This window comes from Arvicanthis niloticus, chromosome 2, assembly GCF_011762505.2.
Source record: "Arvicanthis niloticus isolate mArvNil1 chromosome 2, mArvNil1.pat.X, whole genome shotgun sequence".
NCBI classification, from domain to species: domain Eukaryota; kingdom Metazoa; phylum Chordata; class Mammalia; order Rodentia; family Muridae; genus Arvicanthis; species Arvicanthis niloticus.
Window position 1 is genome coordinate 123,395,246 of NC_047659.1, and position 21,285 is coordinate 123,416,530.

At 51.0% G+C, this 21,285-nt stretch overlaps 1 protein-coding gene across 1 annotated transcript; it reads left to right on the forward strand.

The window, feature by feature from the left end:
- The first annotated feature begins 2,856 nt into the window (after nucleotides 1-2,856).
- Nucleotides 2,857-16,577, forward strand: Bpifb6 (BPI fold containing family B member 6). Its single transcript, XM_034496425.2, has 17 exons — nucleotides 2,857-2,895; nucleotides 4,369-4,469; nucleotides 5,106-5,213; nucleotides 6,798-6,897; nucleotides 7,786-7,890; nucleotides 8,336-8,485; nucleotides 8,649-8,703; nucleotides 9,196-9,256; nucleotides 9,910-10,001; nucleotides 10,665-10,838; nucleotides 11,933-11,983; nucleotides 12,330-12,503; nucleotides 13,007-13,074; nucleotides 14,565-14,610; nucleotides 15,225-15,288; nucleotides 15,661-15,737; nucleotides 16,372-16,577. Exons 3-17 carry the CDS (start codon nucleotides 5,114-5,116, stop codon nucleotides 16,402-16,404), a joined length of 1,350 nt encoding a protein of 449 aa, XP_034352316.1. The 5' UTR covers nucleotides 2,857-2,895; nucleotides 4,369-4,469; nucleotides 5,106-5,113; the 3' UTR covers nucleotides 16,405-16,577.
- The last annotated feature ends 4,708 nt before the right edge of the window (nucleotides 16,578-21,285 follow it).

Genomic DNA, 21,285 nt, shown 5'->3' on the forward strand with positions numbered 1-21,285 from the left:
GAAGGCTTGCTCTGCCTCCCTGAGCAGAAGCATCTGCTTGGCTGGTCAGGTCAGAGCTGTTGGGAGCTGCCAGGCACTGAGCAGACAGTGGCAGCTTTTCAGAGCCCACGGGCAAGTGGCACAGAGAAGTGGCAGTGAGGTCATGGGAGAGGGCTGTGGCTTTGCAGGCCACAAAGGAGTAGTTACAGAGGATCTGGGCACTGACCCTGTATGGTGGCCTTTGGAGTGGATGGGTTAGATGGGTGGTGGAGGAGAGGTGTGTCTAGTGTCTATGTGGAAAAGCTATAGAAGGGGTCTTTGCAGGTCGAGACTGTAAGGTTCAGAAAGAACTTGTTGTGAGCCTGTTGCTGAGGAAAGCATCGCTCACGGTTCTTTCAATCACTTGCTGCGTGACTGGCAAAAAAGCTTGGCCTTTCCAAGTCTCAGTTTCTCTATCTGTAAAACTGGGAAGCTGCCAAAGTGCCTACCTCACCTGGCAGCTTTGACAATTAGTCAGCAACTCACGCAATAGCCACCTTTCCCTGTGCGCTGCCTTCAGCACCTGCTCTGCAGACTCCTTTTAAAGGGGAGTCCACACTCAGCACTGTGGGCACCTCAGAGCAGAGCAGTGACAAACTGCTGCGTGCCACCATGGAGCAGAGTGCAGCTCAGTCTGGTTCCTCAACAAACATGCCATTGTCCTGCGTGGTTGCCATTTAACTTTCAACCTGGAGTTCACACAGCTCCTCTGAGGATTTGCTGTCCCTCTTTGCTCTCTGTGGCTATGCTCGCCAGAGCCTGATATCCTCTGGTACCAGCTCTGATGTGGCCTCACCGAGTCACAGATGACGGGTCCTGCAGTATATTGTCCTTTAGTCCTCAAGCCTTTTTCCAGGTCACTCTGATGTCCTTCAGCTGCAGATCATAGTTATTGGAGTAGATGAGCAGGGACTTCTTTCATACTTGATTCTCCACTGTGACCCTTCCCAGAGTTCAGCATGCAGCAGGTGCATAATAAGTTGCAGGGGGTAAACTGCTTGTACAGGTCTGTGCGCAGGAGCCGTGTGCGGGAGCCATCTGGGGTCAGAGAGGGGCTGCTGGGCTTGAGTCACCCTTGCTGAGGGGAAAGAAAGATGATGCTGAGTTTCAGAAGTCTGACAGGGTGGAGAGGAAAAGTACAGGAAGGCTCCCTGGAGGAGAAAATCTCACTGGCCGGAAAAGGGTGACTGGATTTGGAGCATCAGTGGGACAAGTTGTAAGGGTCCTGGCAGAGAACACAGTGAAGAGATGTCAGAAAGGTAGATAAGCATCCGTGGGGTGTGGTCTTGGATGCTTGGCTGGGTTCTGGAGCTCCTGGATGAAGAGGGAACCTCTGGCCAGGCTACTTACTCCCAGTGTGATTTTGAGCAAATGGCTTGGCCTGTTTCTCTATCTGTATAATAGGAGACATTGCCAAAGTGCCTACTTCACTGGGTAGTTCTGACTCGTAGAGTGGATGGCCCAGATGAACTGATCAAGAGGCAGTCTCTCGTCACCCTCTGAATCGTAATGTTTCTTAGGTTGGAGAAGTTGGCAGCTCAGGGACTTAGAGATCAGCCGGTGTAGCATGGCTTGGGATGGCAGCGTCTGGGACTGGGCTTCAGATCCCTTAACCCCTCAAAGGCTCCCTGTGCCTTCTCACACCGCTGTCCTTCCCAATGACTTCTTACTGAGTACCCAGGCTGGACAGAGGCCAGTGGGTGGTTCATGTGCTTAGGAGGCTGTGAGCCGCCTGGCCTCTGTGTGTGGGGTGGTATGTAGTGGTGGGGACAGAGATGCCATCTGTACCTTGCAGATCAAGGTGGAGCCTGGCCAGGCTGCCTGGAGCTGGCGCTTGCCTTGTACCAACCCTGCCATGACTTCAGAAGGTCTCCTCTACTCAAGGTCCCATGTGAACATGGCCACAGTGGCTTCTGCCAAGCTCCAGACTCTGGGCTCTCTGAGCAGGGAACAGGAAAACACCAGATCTCATTGGCTCTCTGGATTGCTCACCAAGTACAGAGACCTTTGAAGTGTTCCCAAGACAGGCCTTCCCAGGAACTCCTGGTAACTAAGTTGAAGCTGGGGACCTGAAGGCCTGTGACCCTGGAGTCATCTCTACCTCCAGAGGCACAGGGCACCTGTATTACTCCAGGAGGATTCCTCTCAGCATAATTGACTTGATCATTATCTCTTCAAGGTCTGCCAGAGGGAGAAATCTCAGGACAGTTGCCCTGGACCCAGCCAGAGTCTATTGACCTTTGCACCTGACACTAGAGACATAGTCGCCCCCACCCCAGGCATCAGCAGCAACATCCCTGCTATAGATGTCTTCCAGTCCCCATAGCATCTTGTCCTTCCATCTGTAATATACCTCTGGCTTCTACCTGCCTCACCTCCCTCAGGAATAATGTGGACTTGTGCTGGTGACTTGCCCAGTGTCCATTTCAGGATAGGAACCCCAACTATCCTATTCACGATGGTCATCCCAGCGCCCTGAATGGGCCTGGAGCACAGTAGGTTCTCAATAAGTGTGGTTAAAGTAGTGAGTGTGTACCTACTGTGTGTTTCACCTTGAGGAAGATATGAGTTAGCGAGAGGGAATAGCAGAGGTACTGATGTCCTCTGGGACAGTCACATCTGTCTCTAGTACTGGCCTTAGTGCGGCCCCTGGGTGCCCCAGCCAGCCTCATCTTCTGTGCTATTTATGTTGGAACAGAACAAACACCCATGTGAACCCTGGGTCTCCTGTTCTCTACGCCTCTAGATAATTATCTCTCCCTTATTAAGCCCTTAATTATCCAAGCGGCTAATCAGGCTCCTGAATATAAGGGTTTCCTCGTCACAGGACTGGAAGCAGGGGGCAGTCAGCTGCAGGCCTTCCCTGAGCTTGGCAAGGTAAGAACAGTCCCCTACCCGTGGCTCTTCCCTGAGTGTCTCATTCACAACTGCCATTTTACAAACGAGAAAACCGAGACTACAGGAAGAGAAAGACCTTATCTGCACTTGTTCAGCCAATGGAGGTAGAACTCATATCTAGGTCCTTGACCCCTGTCAGACACTCTCATCTCACAGGTAGCCCCTTCAAACACATAGGGCTTATGGTATCCTAGTGGGCAGCAGAGTCATCAGGTCTGAGAGGAGAAGAGAAGTTTAGCTCTGAGAGCTGAGAGCTCATTTGGGTCTTAATGGCTGGGGTGGGCAGCAGAGGTGACGTGTCATGGTAGGTGGCCTTCTGTATAGGCCTTCAGGTGACTCCTACTGGGTTTGAGGTCTTTGAAGCTGTAAGCAGCTGCAGGTGGAGGAGAAGCTTGCTGGTGTTGGAGGTGAGGGCTGAAAGAAGCCCTTGAGGTGGGCAAATGGTAGGTGGACTGTGGGCAGGGTTTGTAAAAGGGAGGCAGAGCTCAGGCAAAAGTGCAACAAAAATCAGCATCCTGTTATCTGCATGTCTCCTGGGAATACAGCATGGCCTTCTTGTTCTAAAATGATAAAAAACTATGTCTGAGCCACCAGTAGAGTGTGTGGTATCGGCTCTGGCATGGGAATGAAAGTCTTCTGGAAGGGCTGCATGCCCATTCATGGGATGGGTGAGATTAGAGGACACTTTTCAGAGTTCCTTTGTCCTTGCACAGAGCCTAGATTGCCAGCCATGAGAGACTGCTTGGGGCACATGCATGTGGTTCACAGAGGCTGGGGAACTCCTGGGCCCAAATGACAGAATGTGCCAGGGGTGGGGGTGCAATGGATTTCACGTTTACTTAGGGACTAAAGGACTGCTCTGCCTCTGCCCAGACTCTGCCTCATCTCATCCTCTGGCTCCCAGGCTCTTTAGCAGCCTTTCTGATCCCAGTGTCATGCTAACCTTTCTCATCAACGTGCTCTCCAGATTTTCAGATCCACAACAGCAGGACTGTCTGCTGGGGCCACCTTGCATCAGTATGCCATAAGCAAGAGCTGGATGGGTGAATGGATGAATAAATGAATGAATGTTTGAACTAATGTATGAGTGAAGAAATGAATGAGCAAATTACTGAATGGATGAATGGATGGATAAATGAATAAATATGCAAACTAAGGTATGAGTGAATGAATGATTGGACAGAAGAGTGAATGAAAGAATGAATGAATAGATGAATGGCTAGACAAACAAATGAATGGATAAATGAATGAATGACCAAAGGAACATAGAAGTGAATAGATGAGCTAATGAATGAATTAACAAATAATTGAACAAACACACAAATGAATAAATGAATGAATATAAGCTTATACCTGGGCTGGGAAGGTTTGCTTAGCAGAGGTTTGCTTGGGGGTCAGGAAAGCCGTGGGTTGATGTGTTGTAGTGACTCCAGATGGCACTTCCCTCTCCAGGTAGACACAGGCCAGCTGTGTGGCCTCTCCTTGATTCCTTTCAGTTAAAGCTCAAACCAGAACTACATACTTGGCCTCGGCTGGGAGAACTTCAGGCGTTGGTAAGTAGAGGGCAGGATTCCTGGAGGGCTGATGTAGAGTGTGGATTTCTCAAGAACACTGAGGGACCCAGATAGGAAACCATTACTCAGCTTGCTATTCTTGCTATGAGGCCTGTGTGTCTCTCAGTTTCCCTATTGGCAAGACTATGTCTCAGGGAACCTCAGGGAACCTCAGGTTCTCTCAGAACCACCAGTGAAATGTGTGGCATCAGCTCTGGGCTGGGAATGGAAGTCTTTTGGAAGGGCTGTATGCCCACCCGTGAGATGGGTAGGACTGGAGGACAATTTTCAGAGTTCTTCTGTCCTTGCTAGAAGGGGACCTCCAGTTCCCCAGGGGCTGAGTTGGGTTTTGGGTTTCGGAGATAAGTGAGGTTGAGCTGGAGTAAGCGAGAGACCTGATGGCCATGTGCACACTGCAGGGTGAATTCCTTGATGCAGATGGGTTGGGGTTTCCCTGTGGGGTCAGCACTGTGGGCACTTGGACTCCTGTGGACAATCAGCTGCACTTGAAGGCATACAAATCTGCAGCTGACCGCCCACTCTCTCCGTGTGGGGCTGGCCATTGTTCTATGCCTATAGGAAACGGGAATTTAGGGAGAATACACTCCCTGAAGTAACTCTGGGCCTTCTACACAGGTGGCGGCATGCTGTGGTGCCTGTGCCTGCTCCTCTGCGGCCTGCTGGCTGGCACTCGAGCTGACCCTGGGGTGGTTCTGAGGTTGGGCACGGACATTATGAACCATGGTGAGTGAATGGGCCCTGGGCTGGGGCCAGGGGCACACAGGGCAGGTGATAGGTAGAGATTTCTCAAGATGGCTGGGCTTAAGCATCTATGATTTACGAAGCCAATCTAGTCAGAGTGAACTGCTCCTAGAGTTCCATTCTACAGAAGGGGAAGTGGAGGCCCAGAGAAAATGAGCCAACTTCCCAAGCTCCCTCAAGTTAGCTATAGAGTCATAAATCCTGTCCCCTTCCAATCTCTTTGCCCTAATGGAAGGGGCTGGTGCCATGTGTGGGCTGTGGAGGTGACAGGTGTGGATCAAATCCCAGCTCTGTCAACTTGCTGTGTGACCCCAGGCAAGCCCAGTGCCCTGTGTGTGTTGTTTGTGTATTTGTAATGTAGAGAAATACAATCAAGGCAACCATCTCTTCCCTGGCATGGTCAATTTCTGACATGTGAGGTAACCTTGTCTATGTGACTCATTTTCCACTCTGGGCCTGGCTCCATGTAACAGTTGAGTTCAGGTGCAAGGGGTCAATGGTGGCTTATTCAGTATTTACTCCCTCTCTGGAAATTAGCCTGTGGCTTTATTGGGGGGGGGGTTCTTTTTTTTTTTTAAATTATCTTTAATCTTTTTTTTTTTTTACAGTCCAGTCATTATCTCCTTGCTCTGCCCTTGACAGTTCCTCACCCCATTCCTCCTCCCCTGTTTCCAAGAGGCTGTCCCCACTCCCCAAACCCCCCACACCCTGCGAGGCCTTCCCATTTTCTGGGGCCTCAAGTCTCTCAAGGGTTAGGTGCATCTTTTCTCACTAAGGCCAGACCAGACAGTCCTCTGTTGTATATGTCTTGGGGGCCTCGGACCAGCTAGTGTATGCTGCCTGGTTGGTGGCTCAGTGACTGAGAGATCTGGGTTGGAGGGGTTTCTAACAGGACATCATCTGAGGTTTGGAACCCCCAGTTTTGGGGACCATTTTCCAGAAGACCAGCTCCAATCACCCACTATGCTGTCCTTCCAGGCCTCCATGGCTGTGTTCCTGTATCTACCTCCTTACCCTTTAGCTAGGCTTCTTACTCCCTTCCCGATGCTTTTACCTCTATGCCTGGTCTGTTCCCTGCCCCTCCCCCTCCTTCTTCTCTTCCTTCTCTCTCTTCCCACCTAGCCCTGCTTCAGTGCTCCCAAGCCCAACCCCCACTGTCTCATGCCACCGCTTCCCTGGCCGACCTGTCTTCTTTCTCATCTTTGTCCATGCTGTGCACTCTGCCTGACCTGCTCACTCCGTGTCTCTTCACTTCCAGTAAAGATCCCCATTCTTCCTCCAAGGGCCAGGTGATATTTACTACCTTCTCCTGGCCATTGTCCCCTTCCTGTCTGAACTCTTCATGTGGTTCTTGTGCTTCTCTTTGATGGCTGTTGTCACTCTGTCACTTCCCACCAGGCTGGGAAAGGTCAGGAGCTGGGCCTGTGGCTCACCTCTGGTCTCCTGCTTTGTTGGGCTCAGTGGCTGGAAGTAGCCATACGTGGCCAGGATGCCAGAGAAATTGTTGAAGGACAGAAGAGCAGTAGAAACCGGGCTGAGAGTCTGTTGTCACCCTTTCCCCTCCAGAGGTCCAGAGTGCCATGAAGGAGAGCGATATCATGGAGAAGATGGCCGCTGAGGCTAGCAATCCACAGGCAGGGGGAAAGGCCATTAAAGGCCTCAGCAAGTAAGCAGGGGGCGGAGCACAGGGAGGATGAGGTGGGGGTGGGGGAACTTAGTGAAGCAAGCATTTCTCCTGCATTATCCTGGGACTCCTCAGTCTGCTTTGGGAGCCATTCCTGCCTGGAGTCATTCACAGAGAAAAGTGAGCTCACTGAATGAATATACATGACATTAAATGGAAAAACAATTTTTTAAATGGTAGAGCTGGAAAGATGTCTACAGTCATCCAGTAACGGGAAGAACAGGCTCCCTGCTGGCACCATTGTGCCTGGTTGGGGCTGCCTGGACTGCTGTCCTAGGGAGGGTTCAGAGGCACGATCTGGATTTAGCAGGAATAGAATAGATTAGCAATGTCTAATTAGCCCAGATGGGAAGGTGGAGGTATACGTGCCACACCTTTGTAATCCTGATTCTCAAATGATATTTCTGAGCCAGAGTTGGCTGTGTCTCTGGGGGGATATTTGGCAATGCCCAGAGACACATTTTGTTGTCTCAGTTTGCAACGGTTTGCAAAGGGGAAGAACAACACTGTTACTATACATGACTTGGGGTCTATGTTGACAGGAGCCAGAGCTGGTACTAAGCTCTGAATATCAAAGGTGACACTGTTGAGAAACCTGGATCCAATCCAACTTTCCTAATCTGTTGATGGGGAAATCGAGGCAAAGAAGGAAAGAGCATAGCTTAAGGTCACACAGAGTCAGCCATGCGTCTCACTTCACACTTGAGGGTTCCTGTACACAGATCATTTCGTGTTCAAGCCTTTGGTTTACATTTTAGAAGGCCCTAGTAGACTGGGCTAGAAGTTTACTCAGACCTCCCAGTGAGGTGGTGGAGGAGCGTATTCTTGTCTTCTCAGTTCTCATCACTATACATGTGTGTCCCCTCCCAGTATGAAGGTAAAGGATGTCCTGGAGCCTGTTATCACATTGAACTTTGTACCTGGAGTGGGCATCTTCCAGTGTGTGTCCACAGGCATGACTATCACTGGCAAGAGGTTGGTGTGGGAGTGGAGAAGTGGGGGGAGGAGACTGTCCCCTTGTCTCACCCTTGCCAGATGTAATCATTGAGTGCTGGCTGTTCATTATGTGGGTGCTGGGATCTGAGGTGACTGTAAACTTGGGTTTGGTGTTGACAGGAACTAGGTGAAGTGGGGCACAGAGGGGAGGGGATTGGACTGAGCAGTGGGGGAAAAGGTTAGGGAGAGTCTGGGGAGGGGATTACAACTGAGCAGTGTTTCAGATGTCTACGTTTTTCATCAATTGATGTAATGGGAATGGAAAGGTTGGTTGTGTGGCTGTGAGCAGGCCCCATCCTGGTTTTTCCCACGTGGGGGTAGATCCTGCCCTCTGCTTTCTCAGATTCTGAGTATGGGCAAAGAGAGTGGGGATAGAACCCCTAGTAGTAGAGATACCCAGAGTGCTGCCTGCCTGGTCTTCCAGCTTCACAGGAGGGAACATGGAGATCATTGTGGTCCTCAACATCACGGCCACTGATCGGCTTCTGCAAGATGAGGAGACAGGCACCCCCATGTTCAGGAGTGAGGGCTGTGAGATCATCCTGGTCAGCGTGAAAACCAATATGCCTAACAAGTAAGGGGTCCTGTGTCTGGGGAGCATGGTGGTCCTCACTGTTCTTTCCCATCATTCCTCTTCCTGAGCCACCAAACTCCTATAACCATGTCCCTTTGTGTCCTCTGTCCCATTTGGTGTTTCTGATGCACTGTTCACCTGGTCCCCCATGCCTGTGTATCAGCAAGGCTATCAACAAGTTTGTGGACAGTACCCTGCGCAAAGTCCTCCCTGGCCTGGTGAGTAGCCCTGAGCAAGCTTTTATCCCTTCTTGGTAGGACTGCTGTGGCCAGCGTAGCCAGTGAATTTGCTCTTATCAGCGATCTTGATGTGTTGATAGTGACTAAGAGTTCAGAGTGTGTGGCTGGCTCAGGAGGAAGAAGTATAATGATCATCTAGTGATGTCTGCACGGGCACAGGCACGAGCATAGGCACGGGCACAGGCACGGGCACAGGCACGAGCATAGGCAGCGGCAGCACAACATGTGTATTCAACACTGCTCAGATGGCCAGTCCAAGGACATGAATCCTTGGTAATTTTGCACACAGTGAAATCATTTGGATTCTAATCCAGGCTCTGGTGTTGATACTCACATGACTTGGGCCTCAGCTCCCCCTGGTCCCTGCCTCCTGCCCTGACCCCTGCTGGGGTTCTCAGGATTCCCTGTGGAGTACTGTGGAGCCCCCTGGTATATATAAACCACTTAGGCTGGTGCCTTCTTTGCTTGCAGATGTGTCCCGCCATTGATGCTGTCCTGGTATATGTGAACAATAAATGGACCAACTTGACTGGTGAGGACATCCCTCTTCCACACAGGATCTCAGATTAGCCAGATTCCAGTGGCCATGCCCTCCCACTCATCTGGCTGCTCCAGACTGTCTCCAGGACAAGAGGGCTGAGATCATGGCACCCCACACTATCCAGATGAGAAGTCTGAAACCCCAAGGGGTGCCAGTGTCCTTTTATTTCTTCATCTGAGTTCCATGGCAGTCGCTCTGTACATAACCCCAGACCTCATGACCTGATGAGTTGTCCTGACTGGGCATTCCTGAGTCCTTTGCTGAAGATGCCTGCTGTCTTTACCATTTGGGGTCCACATGGACCCCAGGGTGTGAAAAGGGAAACCCTAATGGCTGGACCTGATAAATTCCCTCCCTGTCTGAGTGTCCTCAGCAGTGGGGTCTGAGAGGAGTCACTTCACTTCCACCAGCCACCATTCACTTGTGTATGGACACCCACAAATCCCATCTCATATGTATTATCACTATTGCAAGGGCTCTGGTGAATGCTGGAGTCTGGGTCAGCAGAACAATAGTTTACCAAGGTCTATGCCACTTCTTGGGTCACACAGAGGGACAGGTGGGCTCAGGAGCAGTGGCTACTTCTGGCTTTTCTAGCTGCCAGATGGGCTGGTGGCTATCTGAGTGGAACCTCTTCTCCACAGACCCCATGCCCGTGGACCAGATGGGCACTGTCAAATATGCCCTGACATCTCCACCAGCCGCTACAGCTAGCCACATCCAGGTGGACTTTAGTGTAAGTAGCGAGGGTCCCCAGGGCACCAAGCTCAGGCTGGGGATGTAGTGACTGCTTCTATCTGACAGGTGGCTGGGAGGTGGTTAGTAGAAGCCTTGCTATGAGGACCCTCACTCTGCTTGAGGAGAGGCTGCTGGGGCTGGTGGCTTCAGTCTCATTTGTTGCAGGACTATGTGTGTCTCTCAGAGCATGGCTATGCCTGCCACTGTATAGATGGGGACACTGAAACTGGGAAGAGACCAGGCTTACAGAGGCTTCTGCAGTGAGTTAGTGGCAGAGTTCAGTACTCACTTGTGAGCAAGCCCTAGGTGACAGAAGATGCATTTTGCAAGGATGTAGATGAAAGGGTCTAGGAAGTTCCGCCTCCCATCATGGTCTTCTTCCTGCCATGCTGGGCCTGCTCTCCTTGCTTGTGAGAATGATGTGGTCACAGTCTGCACAAATGGCCCAAGCCAGAGTCAGAGCCACTAAGGTGACCTAAATGCTCTTAGGAGAAATTGCCAGGGACCTAGTGACCGATGCTCTTGTCCTCTCAAGCCACACCCACCCACCTGCTCTGCTCTAACTATGCCTTGCTGGCTTGAGGTCTGACTTGAGCCTCAGTGGTTGGAGAACCAAGCTTGCCCTGCCTTCATTCCCATGTGGCTTCCTATTGTCCCCTAGCCTGTGGTGCAGCTTCAGGGAGGCCAACTTATCCAGCTTGACACTAATGCGTCAGCCCCAGAGTTCCCCGAGGGCCCAGCCAAGGACTCACAGATGCTGCTCTCAGCCACCTTCCTCACAGCCGAGCTGGCCCTTCTGCAGAAATCCTTGGAAGTGAACCTCAAGGACAGGAGGGTGAGCCACCACCATGCCCCACCTGCTTCTGCTCCTGGGGTGCCAGGTTCTGCCTGCCTGGTGCACCTGATGCAGAACTGGCGCTGGAGATGTGGGGCTGCTTGGGGCTTCAATGGCGTTACCCCTGCCTACCACTCACTCCTCTGCCCATGTGATCTGGGTCTAACCATGTGCATATCTGACCTTCCATACAACCAACTGTTTAGTGGTTCACCTACATTTCTTTTCTTCAAAGTTAAAAAAAAAAGTGTACATGTGGAGGCCAGAAGACAACTTTTTGAAGTTGATTTTCTCCTTCCACCGGGGGTTCCAGGGCCTAGAATCATCAGGTCAAAGTTTGTGCAGCAAGAGGTTTTACCCTCCCCCCCCCCCAGCCATCCCCGCCCTGCCCCCATGTTTCTCAGGCTCTGTGTCTTCACCACCTGGCTCGATTACCCACCTCACATCATTCTACCCCTCGTCACACAGGCTGGTGGATAACTGTGTTTCTATACCATCATTAACACGCACATCTGGCCATTGTCCTTTCTGCCACTTACAGGTTCACCCAGCCAGGATCCACCCTACCCACCTGTGCATCTTTCCTGCCTCCATTGCCCCAGTCCACCATCTCATCACCCTGCCCCTCACCAGCCACTCATTGGCTCACTGGTCACCAATCCATTTTCTTCCTAGCACCGTCTGGTTCCCCCTCAGCAGTTCATCTGACTCACGGTTACCCACACAGGTGTCTTCTGCCACACTTCCATCCACATATCTACCCACTGTCCCCCATTCTGTCACGCATCTGTATTCTGTCCCCCCTTCCGTTTGCCCACCTGTCTATAAACTTGCCACCCATCACACCTGGCCATTTTCCCATTTATCTTCCTGCTTTTCCATTCAACTTTCTTCTCAGCGTTTGATCTTGGTCGGGAGCCACGGGCACTGGGGTGTATAAACTATGGTTGGCACTGGAGGTTCCTCCCCTACCTGAGCACAGAGTTGTGTGTGCAGGTGAAGGGAGACTCCGGGGCTCCATCTTCCTGAGGCAGAGAGATGGATGCTGGGATAACTGGCTTTTACACAGTGTCCACTTTGACTTTGATTTGTAGGTTGGTAAGCTGCCACAAACCACTAGGACACTGGCTGGCTTCATCCCACAGGTGAGTGCTCCAGTCACTTGTGACCACTGTGCTCACTCCTCCTTCCAGGCAGAGGGGACTGGCTTGGGAGGCAGCTACTCAATGTGCATGCCTTTTGCCCAATGTGGAGACAGGCCAGCCTCTTCAGAGAGCACTCTTTGGATCCAACCTAGAGACAGCTCAGCCTGAGTGTCTTGTGAGTCCTGCATACACACAAAAATAGCCAAAATATGTGTTTCCTAAGAGACATACCCAGGCTTTTGCATATTGGACTTGTGGCAGAAACCAGCCACTTTCTGAGACTTTTTGGATTTCGTTTGACTGAAATCCAAGGGCTGGCTCTGAGACTGTGCCTTGGTCTTTGCAGGTGGCCAAGACATACCACAAACCAAAGCGTCTGCTGATCAAGGTCAAGATAAACAACCCCCCCAAGGTTACCATGAAGGCTGGAAAGAGCCTAATGCACCTCCATAGCAGCTTGGAGATGTTCGCAGCGCGTAGACATGGCAAGCACCCAAAGTCACTCTTCCGCCTGGAGACTGTGAGTGAGACCCATTGGTAGCCACTCTCACCTTGGGGACACTTCAGGCTAGAGGGTGCTAGGATTTTAGTTCAGAGTCGAGACACAAATGGAGGGACCTGACCTCCTGTATGACAGGTTACCTCCTTTCTCCCACCAATCCTCCTCAGCCCCTAAGGACAGTAAAGTCTGCTCCAGGAGAGCTGTGGAAGCCCAAAGAAACCCCACAGGCAGCCCTGGCTGAGATATTTGAAGGTTGAACAGTAGCTATGCAGGAGAGGAGCTGATGTTGAGGAGCTTGGGAATACCCTGAACAGAGGACAGAGGCCCAGAACAGTTATGACCATGTGCAAACCTTAACCGTGGGCCAGGTGCTCATGAAAGTTCATGTTGATCCAGGACAAGGAGAGACAAAGATGCTGGGCTAGGGGTGTGAAGAGGCTGCTGGGCTCGGTCCCAGGACAGGACAGGAAGTAGAGGCAACAATGAAGGACTCATCACCTTCCCTCCTTCCCCCATGCCAGCACATTGGACTGGAAATCCACTACTCAGTGCATGAGAATCGGCTGCAGATGGCCACCTCTCTGGACAGGTAGGAGCTTTTGGTCCCAGGATGGCATCCCCATGGTAGCCCTGGCCCTATTCACAACCTCATACCCTTCAACCCCTCCATACCATCTACGACACAAACTGGTGGATAAGTGCATCTTCATGCCTCCGTCACCATATGCCAATGGCCATTGTCTACTTTTCCTCTTGTCCATTCTGGTGACACCTCTTGGATTCCAACTCCAGGTTTTTACCCAGATTCACCCACTCTGGTCCACACCACCAGGCTGCACTGGTCATGTAGCCTGCTCTAGAACCCCAAATAATGGCTACACACTGCCTCCATGGTCTTATCTTAAATTTTAGCTTGACACTCAGAGCCCTTCTCAAATCTTCTGCCCTCATTCTTCCACTATGTTTTGTTTTGGTTTTTTTTTTTTTTTCAGTGAATTTGGTTTTGGACCATGGTCTTCCCCATAGGCCTTCATAATTTCTTCCAAATGAGTGATGGCCCAGCTTAAATGCTACTTCCTCCAGGGCATCTTTAGCTCTATGTGCTTTTCCTAGTGAAGCACTGGCCGTATACCTCACTTCCATATCCAGCTTTATCCCTACACTCTGGGGAGAAGGACTCCTTATGCCTGGTTCTACCCAGCCACTCACTGATTCCTGTTCTGGTCTCAGTAATTCATCTGACTTGAATTATGTCAGGATTCTTTCAATGGCAAGAGGCAGAGTTCTAACTGGAACTGCCTTACAGCTTGAGAGGTAAACTTTTGGCTTATGTAATGTAAAGCTATTTGTTTGCTTCAGGCATGGTGGGATCCAGGCCCATGAAGTTCTCAATACTCTGGATCCCTCCTTCCCTTTTTCTGCGGAGCTCTCTGCTGGTTAGATTCTCAAGCAGCTCCTCCCCACTCGGTAGTAAAGGGACCCAACAGCAAGAGGTGTCCTGGTCCAGTAGTTTTCATAGTCACCAAGGCTTTGGAGTCTAGTTTGGGTCATGTGGGCAAGCCTAGACCAGTCATTCTTACCAAGTGATAGACTGGGTGGCCTGGTCCTGGACTGTTGTCTCTTCTGGGGTTTGTTTGCACATGTGGCTGGCCAGAAATGTCTGTGGAGATCCATGGTTCTTCTGCTGAGATGGGGATGTGGGCATACAGAATCCAATTGACCAACCTTGGCCTGTCCTGGTGCTGGTGTGTGTTAGTGTCTTCTGGGAACTGTGTTGGAGAGGGGAAGGGAAAGACTTCCTCGTGTCCTTCAAGGATCCGAGTCTGGCCTGTTGGGTTGTGTGAATGGAGTTGTGGACATGATCAAGAATCCAGAGTTGGGAAGAGCAGAGTTCATGAGAGGTCATTCAGGAGGGCCTCTGTGAGGACAGAATGAGAGGTAATGACATGTGTCAACCGTCCTGTCACTGTCAGCAAGAAGCAGACTACAGAAGGGACACCTGTAGGGGGCTATGAGGTGAGGAGCTCTTTTCTCAGTAGCGCTAACCATGCCTCCTCTACCCCTCTCCCTCCTTCATAGTTTATTGAGCCTGTCCCGGGAATCTTCTTCAATTGGTGATTTCCAGGTAAGTGTCCCAAGTGCTTCTGCCTGGCTGTCTGAAGGCAACACTGAGCCTACAGGGGACAAGCCCTACAATGGAACCAGAGTAAAGAGAGCAAGGCACTCACATGCTGTGGGGTTCCTGACACCATCTAACCTTGGGGAAGGCCCTTAACATCTCTGAGTCCTTGTTCTCTTTCTTAGATAGAGTCCTGTCATCTCTATGGATTATCAGCATGGTAGTGGCCTGGATGGCCTTGATTGGCCAGGCTCTTACTTTGATTAGTCTTTAGCCACAGGGTCCCTATCACAGCAGCCAATCCAGCAGATACTAATATGACATCAGAAAATACTCTATGTGGATATGTGAGCTGTCCTGGAAACCTGTGAGTAGGTGCTGCCATAAGTCATATTCAGGGCCCAAAGAGCTGGTAGATGTATGGCCAACTGAGATCTGCCCTGTATGTCACCTGGACAGGGATTAGGAGCAAGGCAGGGTCTAGCCCCAGAACTGAGGCTATCTGGACAAGCTGTTTGCTGTCTTAATGTCCTTTTCTTGTGTTCTTCAGGTCTAGGTGAGGGTAGGCAGAGGAGGGGTGCTCAACTGTGTTGGGGTATTCTCCCATTTATCTCTTCCAGGAGTCGGAGTTAACTGGTTTCATCACTGATTGTCTCCAGAAAGCCTACATCCCTGTGGTGAATGGTGAGGCATCTCCAAGAATCAGGATGCACTTCACCAAAGGGGGCTTTCACCTCTGTGGTCCCAAAGTCCTGGGAGTAGATGACTAATGCCTAAACATCAAGGCCAATGTAGTCTTAATGTCACCTTCTTGGAGACAAAAGCCCATCTCATTATTTGGGCTCTGACCCCCCGGCCTCCCACCATGAGTGAGATTTTGGCCTGTGATACAAATACAAGGCAGATAGGTGCTCTCTGCCTGTGTAGCCAGCATACATCATGGATTGATCACCGCACTAATTCCTACATCAATCTCTCCCACTCATCTCTACATAGCATCTTTATTAATTGCCAAGCAGCTGGGCTGAGATGACTTTCCCTCTATCTCTTTCTCAGATGTACTCCATGTTGGGCTTCCGCTCCCAGACCTTCTGGCTAGCAATTACAACCTGGCTGAGTTGGACATAGTAGAGGTGAGGGAGAGGCTGGGGGAAGCCACCTCAATGAACACTTTGAGTCAATGGGTGATCAGTAAGAACTGGCCTCTGGCCAATTGGAGGGAGGAGGTGGGGGAAGGCAGAGGGTCATCACTGTAATCCCTCAGGCCCAGAACAAGATGGAACTTGTTCTGGGCCTGAAGAATTATGTGTATGTGTGTATGAGGAACTAGGACTGCACAAAGATACTTCACCCTCTAGGTTTGCCCATGCCCCCTTTTAAATGTGGGAGGGGGTGCGGTGAGAGTGTGAACATCAACCTCATAGAGCTGTCCTGATTTTCTGAGACAATGAGCCCGGAGGCATACAGTAAGTGCTCAATAAATACAAGTCTCTCTTTTGCATGTCAGGCTTTGTGCCTGGAGTGTTAAGTGGACATTTCTCACATGGCCCCTGCTCTACTCCAGGAGGTTGCAGGCTGTGTTCCTATTTGATAGTTGAGAAAATTCAGGCTCAGAAGGGCAAAGGGACCTTCCAGGTCACAAGGCCTTTGCTTATACAGTGTTGCGTTCCATCTCCCGGCCATGGCTGGTTCCATCTGTTCCTTAGCCTGGATGACCCCCTTTGCTACTCCCAGAACCCTCTTCACCCAGCTCTTCTCTCCCATCAGGGTGCCCTGGTGCTGGGCTTGAAGATGGAATGACCATGCAAGACTCTGCCACCTGCCTTCATCTGCCATTGTTCTGAACCAGCAGAGGCACCCAGATGTGAGCCAGATGGGCCTGGCCTGCCACCAATGGTTACTTCCTGTGACCAGGAGAAAGTACGAGGTCTGGTAGGCCTCAGCAATAAACAGAAGGATGACCCTTATACACATTCAGTGTTTCTGTCTCGTTCCGTAGCCAATGAACGTGTGGTTTTTGGTCCCCTGTGATAAGTTTTAGGGTCTAGGACCAGCTTGGGGTCTGAAGTGCCCCTGGCTCTGCCTTGGGGTGAGTGAGGCACCTGTGGAGCATTTACTTAGCTACTCTCCATGTTTTCCTTGCTCTTGTTCATCTAGAGACCATGGGAGAGACAAGTGGGGTCACCCCACTGTGTGTGGGGCACATCAGGGCATACCAGGGCACAACAGGGACAGAAGGTCATCCCACTGCTTCAGCACTGTGCCCCAGGACTTTTTAACCTGAAAATGTCTCTATTCATGTGAAGCCTGCACCCCCTAGGATTCTCTTCATGTTACCTCTGTTAGTCCTTACAGCTGAGGAAGTGGCTGTCAGTATTTCCCAGACAGGGAGGTTGAGGTTCAGAGTGGCCTGACTGGCACATCAAGGCACACCAGGGCACATCAGGGGCATACCAGGGCACATCAGGGGCACACCAGGACACATCAGGGACACACCAGGGCACATCAGGGGCACACTAGGGCACATCAGGGGCACACCAGGGCACATCAGGGGCATACTAGGGCACATCAGGGGTACACTAGGATATATCAGGGGACATTAGAGCACACCAGGGCACATCAGGGCATACTAGGACACATCAGGTCACAAGCTAGGATTGACACTTGAGCTCTGCAGCTAGCCTGCCTTGGCTCAGCTCAATTCTTCCTCTTTGCCATGTGTTTTAGTTGAATCACAGCACCAACGGGAGCCTTGTTTTCCTCACCAGCACCACAGACAATGCCAGTACCAATCTTAGCAGGCTGCAAAGCTTATGTGAATGGCATCAGAGGGAGTGCATGGACAATATCTGGCATAAAAAAGATGCTAGCTCAAGTGGGGCTTTGAGACTGCAAGAAATGTGAGCAGGTGTCTGTGGGCCAGGGCGTGGCTGGGCATCGTGGAGAGTATGAAGGTCTGACTGTGTACTGAGGCTTTGGGATCTGGAGTCGGCATTAACACCAGAGGCCATGTGTAAGAGGGGCCTTGTGTCTATAGTGTTTGCCTGTGTCTGCATCTAGGTACTCCCCGACTGCAGCCCACTGACACACACCCTGGACAGAGTGCTCTGTGCCTCTCCTCTGTCTACCATCACTTTTCTTGGGGTTGTGTGTGTGTGTGTGTGTCTGTGTGTGTGTGTGTATGTGTGTGTGTGTATGTATATGTTTCTTTCTTTCTACAAGCCAGGCAAGTGCTCTACCATGATAGTTAAATTGACTCTTTTTACTCTAAATGGACATTTAACAGAGCTAAGTTAAATGTGTATATTAAATTGATGCTGAGAATTACTATAACCTGCTAGAACGTAAAGATCATACAAAACCAGCCACATCTTTGAAAAACATGCATATTGGACACTTCCTATGACCCAGTGTTGCTCAGCCCTAGAGATCATCCGGGTGTTGGCCTAGTGTCTGTGACTCCATACTCTGGGTGTATACATATGTCACAACACTTGTACCCACATACTACAAGTCTGAATGTAGGAGCTGAGGACAGATGGGTCTGGCTGCCCTTAAGTTTGGCACATGCACATCTTTGTGTGCAGAGGCTGGCCAGAAGGCCAGCGTTTCTCAAGCCTGTGGGGCCTAGCAGGTGGCCCTGTTCCAGTGTGGCACCGATCCATACCACAGAGGAGGAAGGCCTGGATGCCAGGGCCATGCCCCTGTCCTTCATCGACACCTAATCTCTTCAGCCGTCATCCTCTCTGCTGTGGAACAATAGCAACTTTGAAGCAGTGCTGGCAGGTCCTGATGTCTAGTTAATCCATGGGTGGTAACACTTGACATGGGTGTGTCAGAGACTCCTCCCATGCGCTAACTCTATCCTTGTGTGTGCAATAATACACAGCCACTTACAGCCTCACAGCCACCTTCCCAGGTCCAGTGTGCAACTGGGAAGCCAAGGCTCAGTGCTGTTAGAGGGAAAGCCTCGGCTCTATTGGGACACATGGCAGTTCCTATATGGGTCTCTGTATTGTAGGAAAACGTTTGGATGCTTGTCGTGTGGTCAGACACTTCCGATTGTTTCTGAGAAGAACATAGAGCAGGAGAGGGAGCCCTGACCTATAATTCTACTCCTGGAGGATCTGTGAAAGATGTCCTCTGCCCCTGGACTCTCTCAACTTTCAAGATTCCCCAACCCTAGTGGATGAAAGAGAGGCTTTGAGAAATGAGGCAACTTCCCTGAGGGCCCAGGTTGGGTTTGAACTCGCCTGAGTCCCAGTCTCTCCCCGCTCCTCTCCAAGCTCTGAGTACTGGATATAGTGAGTAAAGAAACTGAGGTGCAAGGTCCCAGAGACAGTCAGGGAGCTGAGCTAGGTCTTCAGTGCTCAGTCATAGCTACCAAGCTCCAGGGACCTGCCATGATAGCCAACCTTGGAAACACCGTGATGCTCCTCAAAGGAATGTCCCACAGGTCCGGTCTCTCCACTCTGTCCACTGCTTGCTCTAGGATGTTGCCATCACAGGAGTCTCCAGAGCTCTTGCCTCCCTCATTCCCCAATGTCCTTGTCCAGCACCAGTCTGCATGCAGTCAGAGCAGTCACAGGAGGTGAGCCCAACTACAGGTGGTGAAATGGCTTTGCAAGTGATAGCAGCCATTAAGCACAACCCCTCGGGATGCACTGGGGCCAGTGCCAGGGAGGGAGTCTTTCACCTCCTCTGCTGTGATTCCTTCCCTGGTTTCCAAAACCACCTCCAGGCCTGCACACCACCTTCCCTAATGTGCAGGCTACAGCAGCCCTCTGCTCTTAGCCTGCTGGGTGAGGTTTGTGAAAAGCAGGGCCCAGAGACAGTATTTTGATGCATTTCCTCCACAGATGTGCCCACTCCATGACCCTATATGAAGCAGTGGGGGATGCCTGGGCTTCAAGTAAGGATGGAGACCTGGAGGAGGGGCATAAATCTGAGAGGAAAAAGATGGCAAGCAAGCCAGAAACTAAGTACCATTTTCCTGCCTTCCAAGAGGCTGGGCCAGGCAGGTCAGTCGGGATGATGAATGTGGAATGAGAGGTTTCAGGTGTGTTGCTTCTTTTAGCTTAGGCTGACCTCAGATTTGCAGCAGTCCTTGTGGCATGCTGAATAACGGTCATGCAAGTCAACAGTGTCTGTGCCCTTCTATAAGTGGTTTGTTTCCTGGACCCACACATTCCTTCATGTCTATGTAGTGCACTGGGTAGGCAGTAACTTGGAAGTTGAGGCTGGACCACTATGATCTTGGCCTAGTTGCTTCCCTTTGGCTTGTCCTTGGCTCCTGGTGGAGTAGGACATGATAATAGAACTAAGGTCACTGGGTCAGGATGGCACCAGACGTGGTTGCACATGCAGAACCTGTGCATAGTCAGGCTTCTTTCTCCTTTAAAATGTCTTTAAGACATTGTGGCTACAGGTGCTTGAAGGCACAGTGCAGCAGCAATGGTGGCACTGTCACCTGAGTGGGAGAAGGGACCACTTAGCATGGCCACTCAGGAGATGCATAGCTGCTGTGGTCATGCAAAGTCATCCCTCACTCCTACTCAGGCTTGTGGGCAGACCTGTGGACTCTGCTAACTGTTCACCCAAGCAATGGAGACTGCGAGCACATGTCCATAGCAAGACACACGAAAATGTGCATTGTAGTTTCATTCATAATAGCCAACTATCAGAAGATAGTCTGTGAACATAAGATGGCCATGGATGGAGAATCCCCTGGCAGAGAAATACTGCTCTTCACATGGCCATCTGAAGCACATGTGTGGACACAGAGTGCGCAGGAGGAGGGAGCTCACAGAAGGACACGGACATCATTGTACTCTATACCCCAGCCACTATGTCAGGACAGTGGTCAATTTTGGTGGGCCATGAAATCATGGTCACCAGGGAACTTTGTGAGCATCAAGTTTTAACGTTCGTCAAGCTGCACGAGACACTTCCTGTTCAGAGACATGTGGCCAAGGAATATCTTCCTCATCTCCCGCAGGAGGCCCTGAAGGGCACACCACAGATGCACAGTAACCGCCTGAAATGTCACAGGCTCTCAGACAGTAAGGCCCAGGGGATGGAGATGGGCTCAGAGGTGGCACCTCGTTCAGTTTAGAGTTCCAGAAGACTTCTTGGAGGAAGGGATGCTGGGACAGAAACCCGAAGAACTAGGTGTACATAAAACCCAAAGCCAGCCAGGCTTGCAATCTGTGATCCAGACCCTGGCTAGGTTGAGGCAGGCTCGTCACAAGTTCTCGGCCAGCCTGGGCCACAGAGAGATCCTGTCTCAAAAAATGATTGAAAAAAATAAATAGCCACAGCCCTGGGTGTCCAGTGTAGCCTTCCAGGCCACACCTCCATGATTCCCACTGGCCTCCCTGATGGTGTGAGCAGTCACCCCGGGGGTCAGGACTGCTTTGCCTCAGAAGCTCCTCTCTAAGTGCTCATCAGACCCCTTCCATTACCTCTTTGGGTCAAGCTGGTCCCACTCTCATTCAGGGTATCTGACCACCATATTTAGTACCTCCAACAACACTTACAATCTTGTTTTATGACCCTGGCTGCTGCTGACTGGTGTGTGTGTGTGTGTGTGTGTGTGTGTGTGTGTGTGTGTGTGTGTGTGCATGTGTGTGTCCTCCAGAGCTGTGTGCTTACAGGCTGTCATTGCTGGAAATGCAAGTT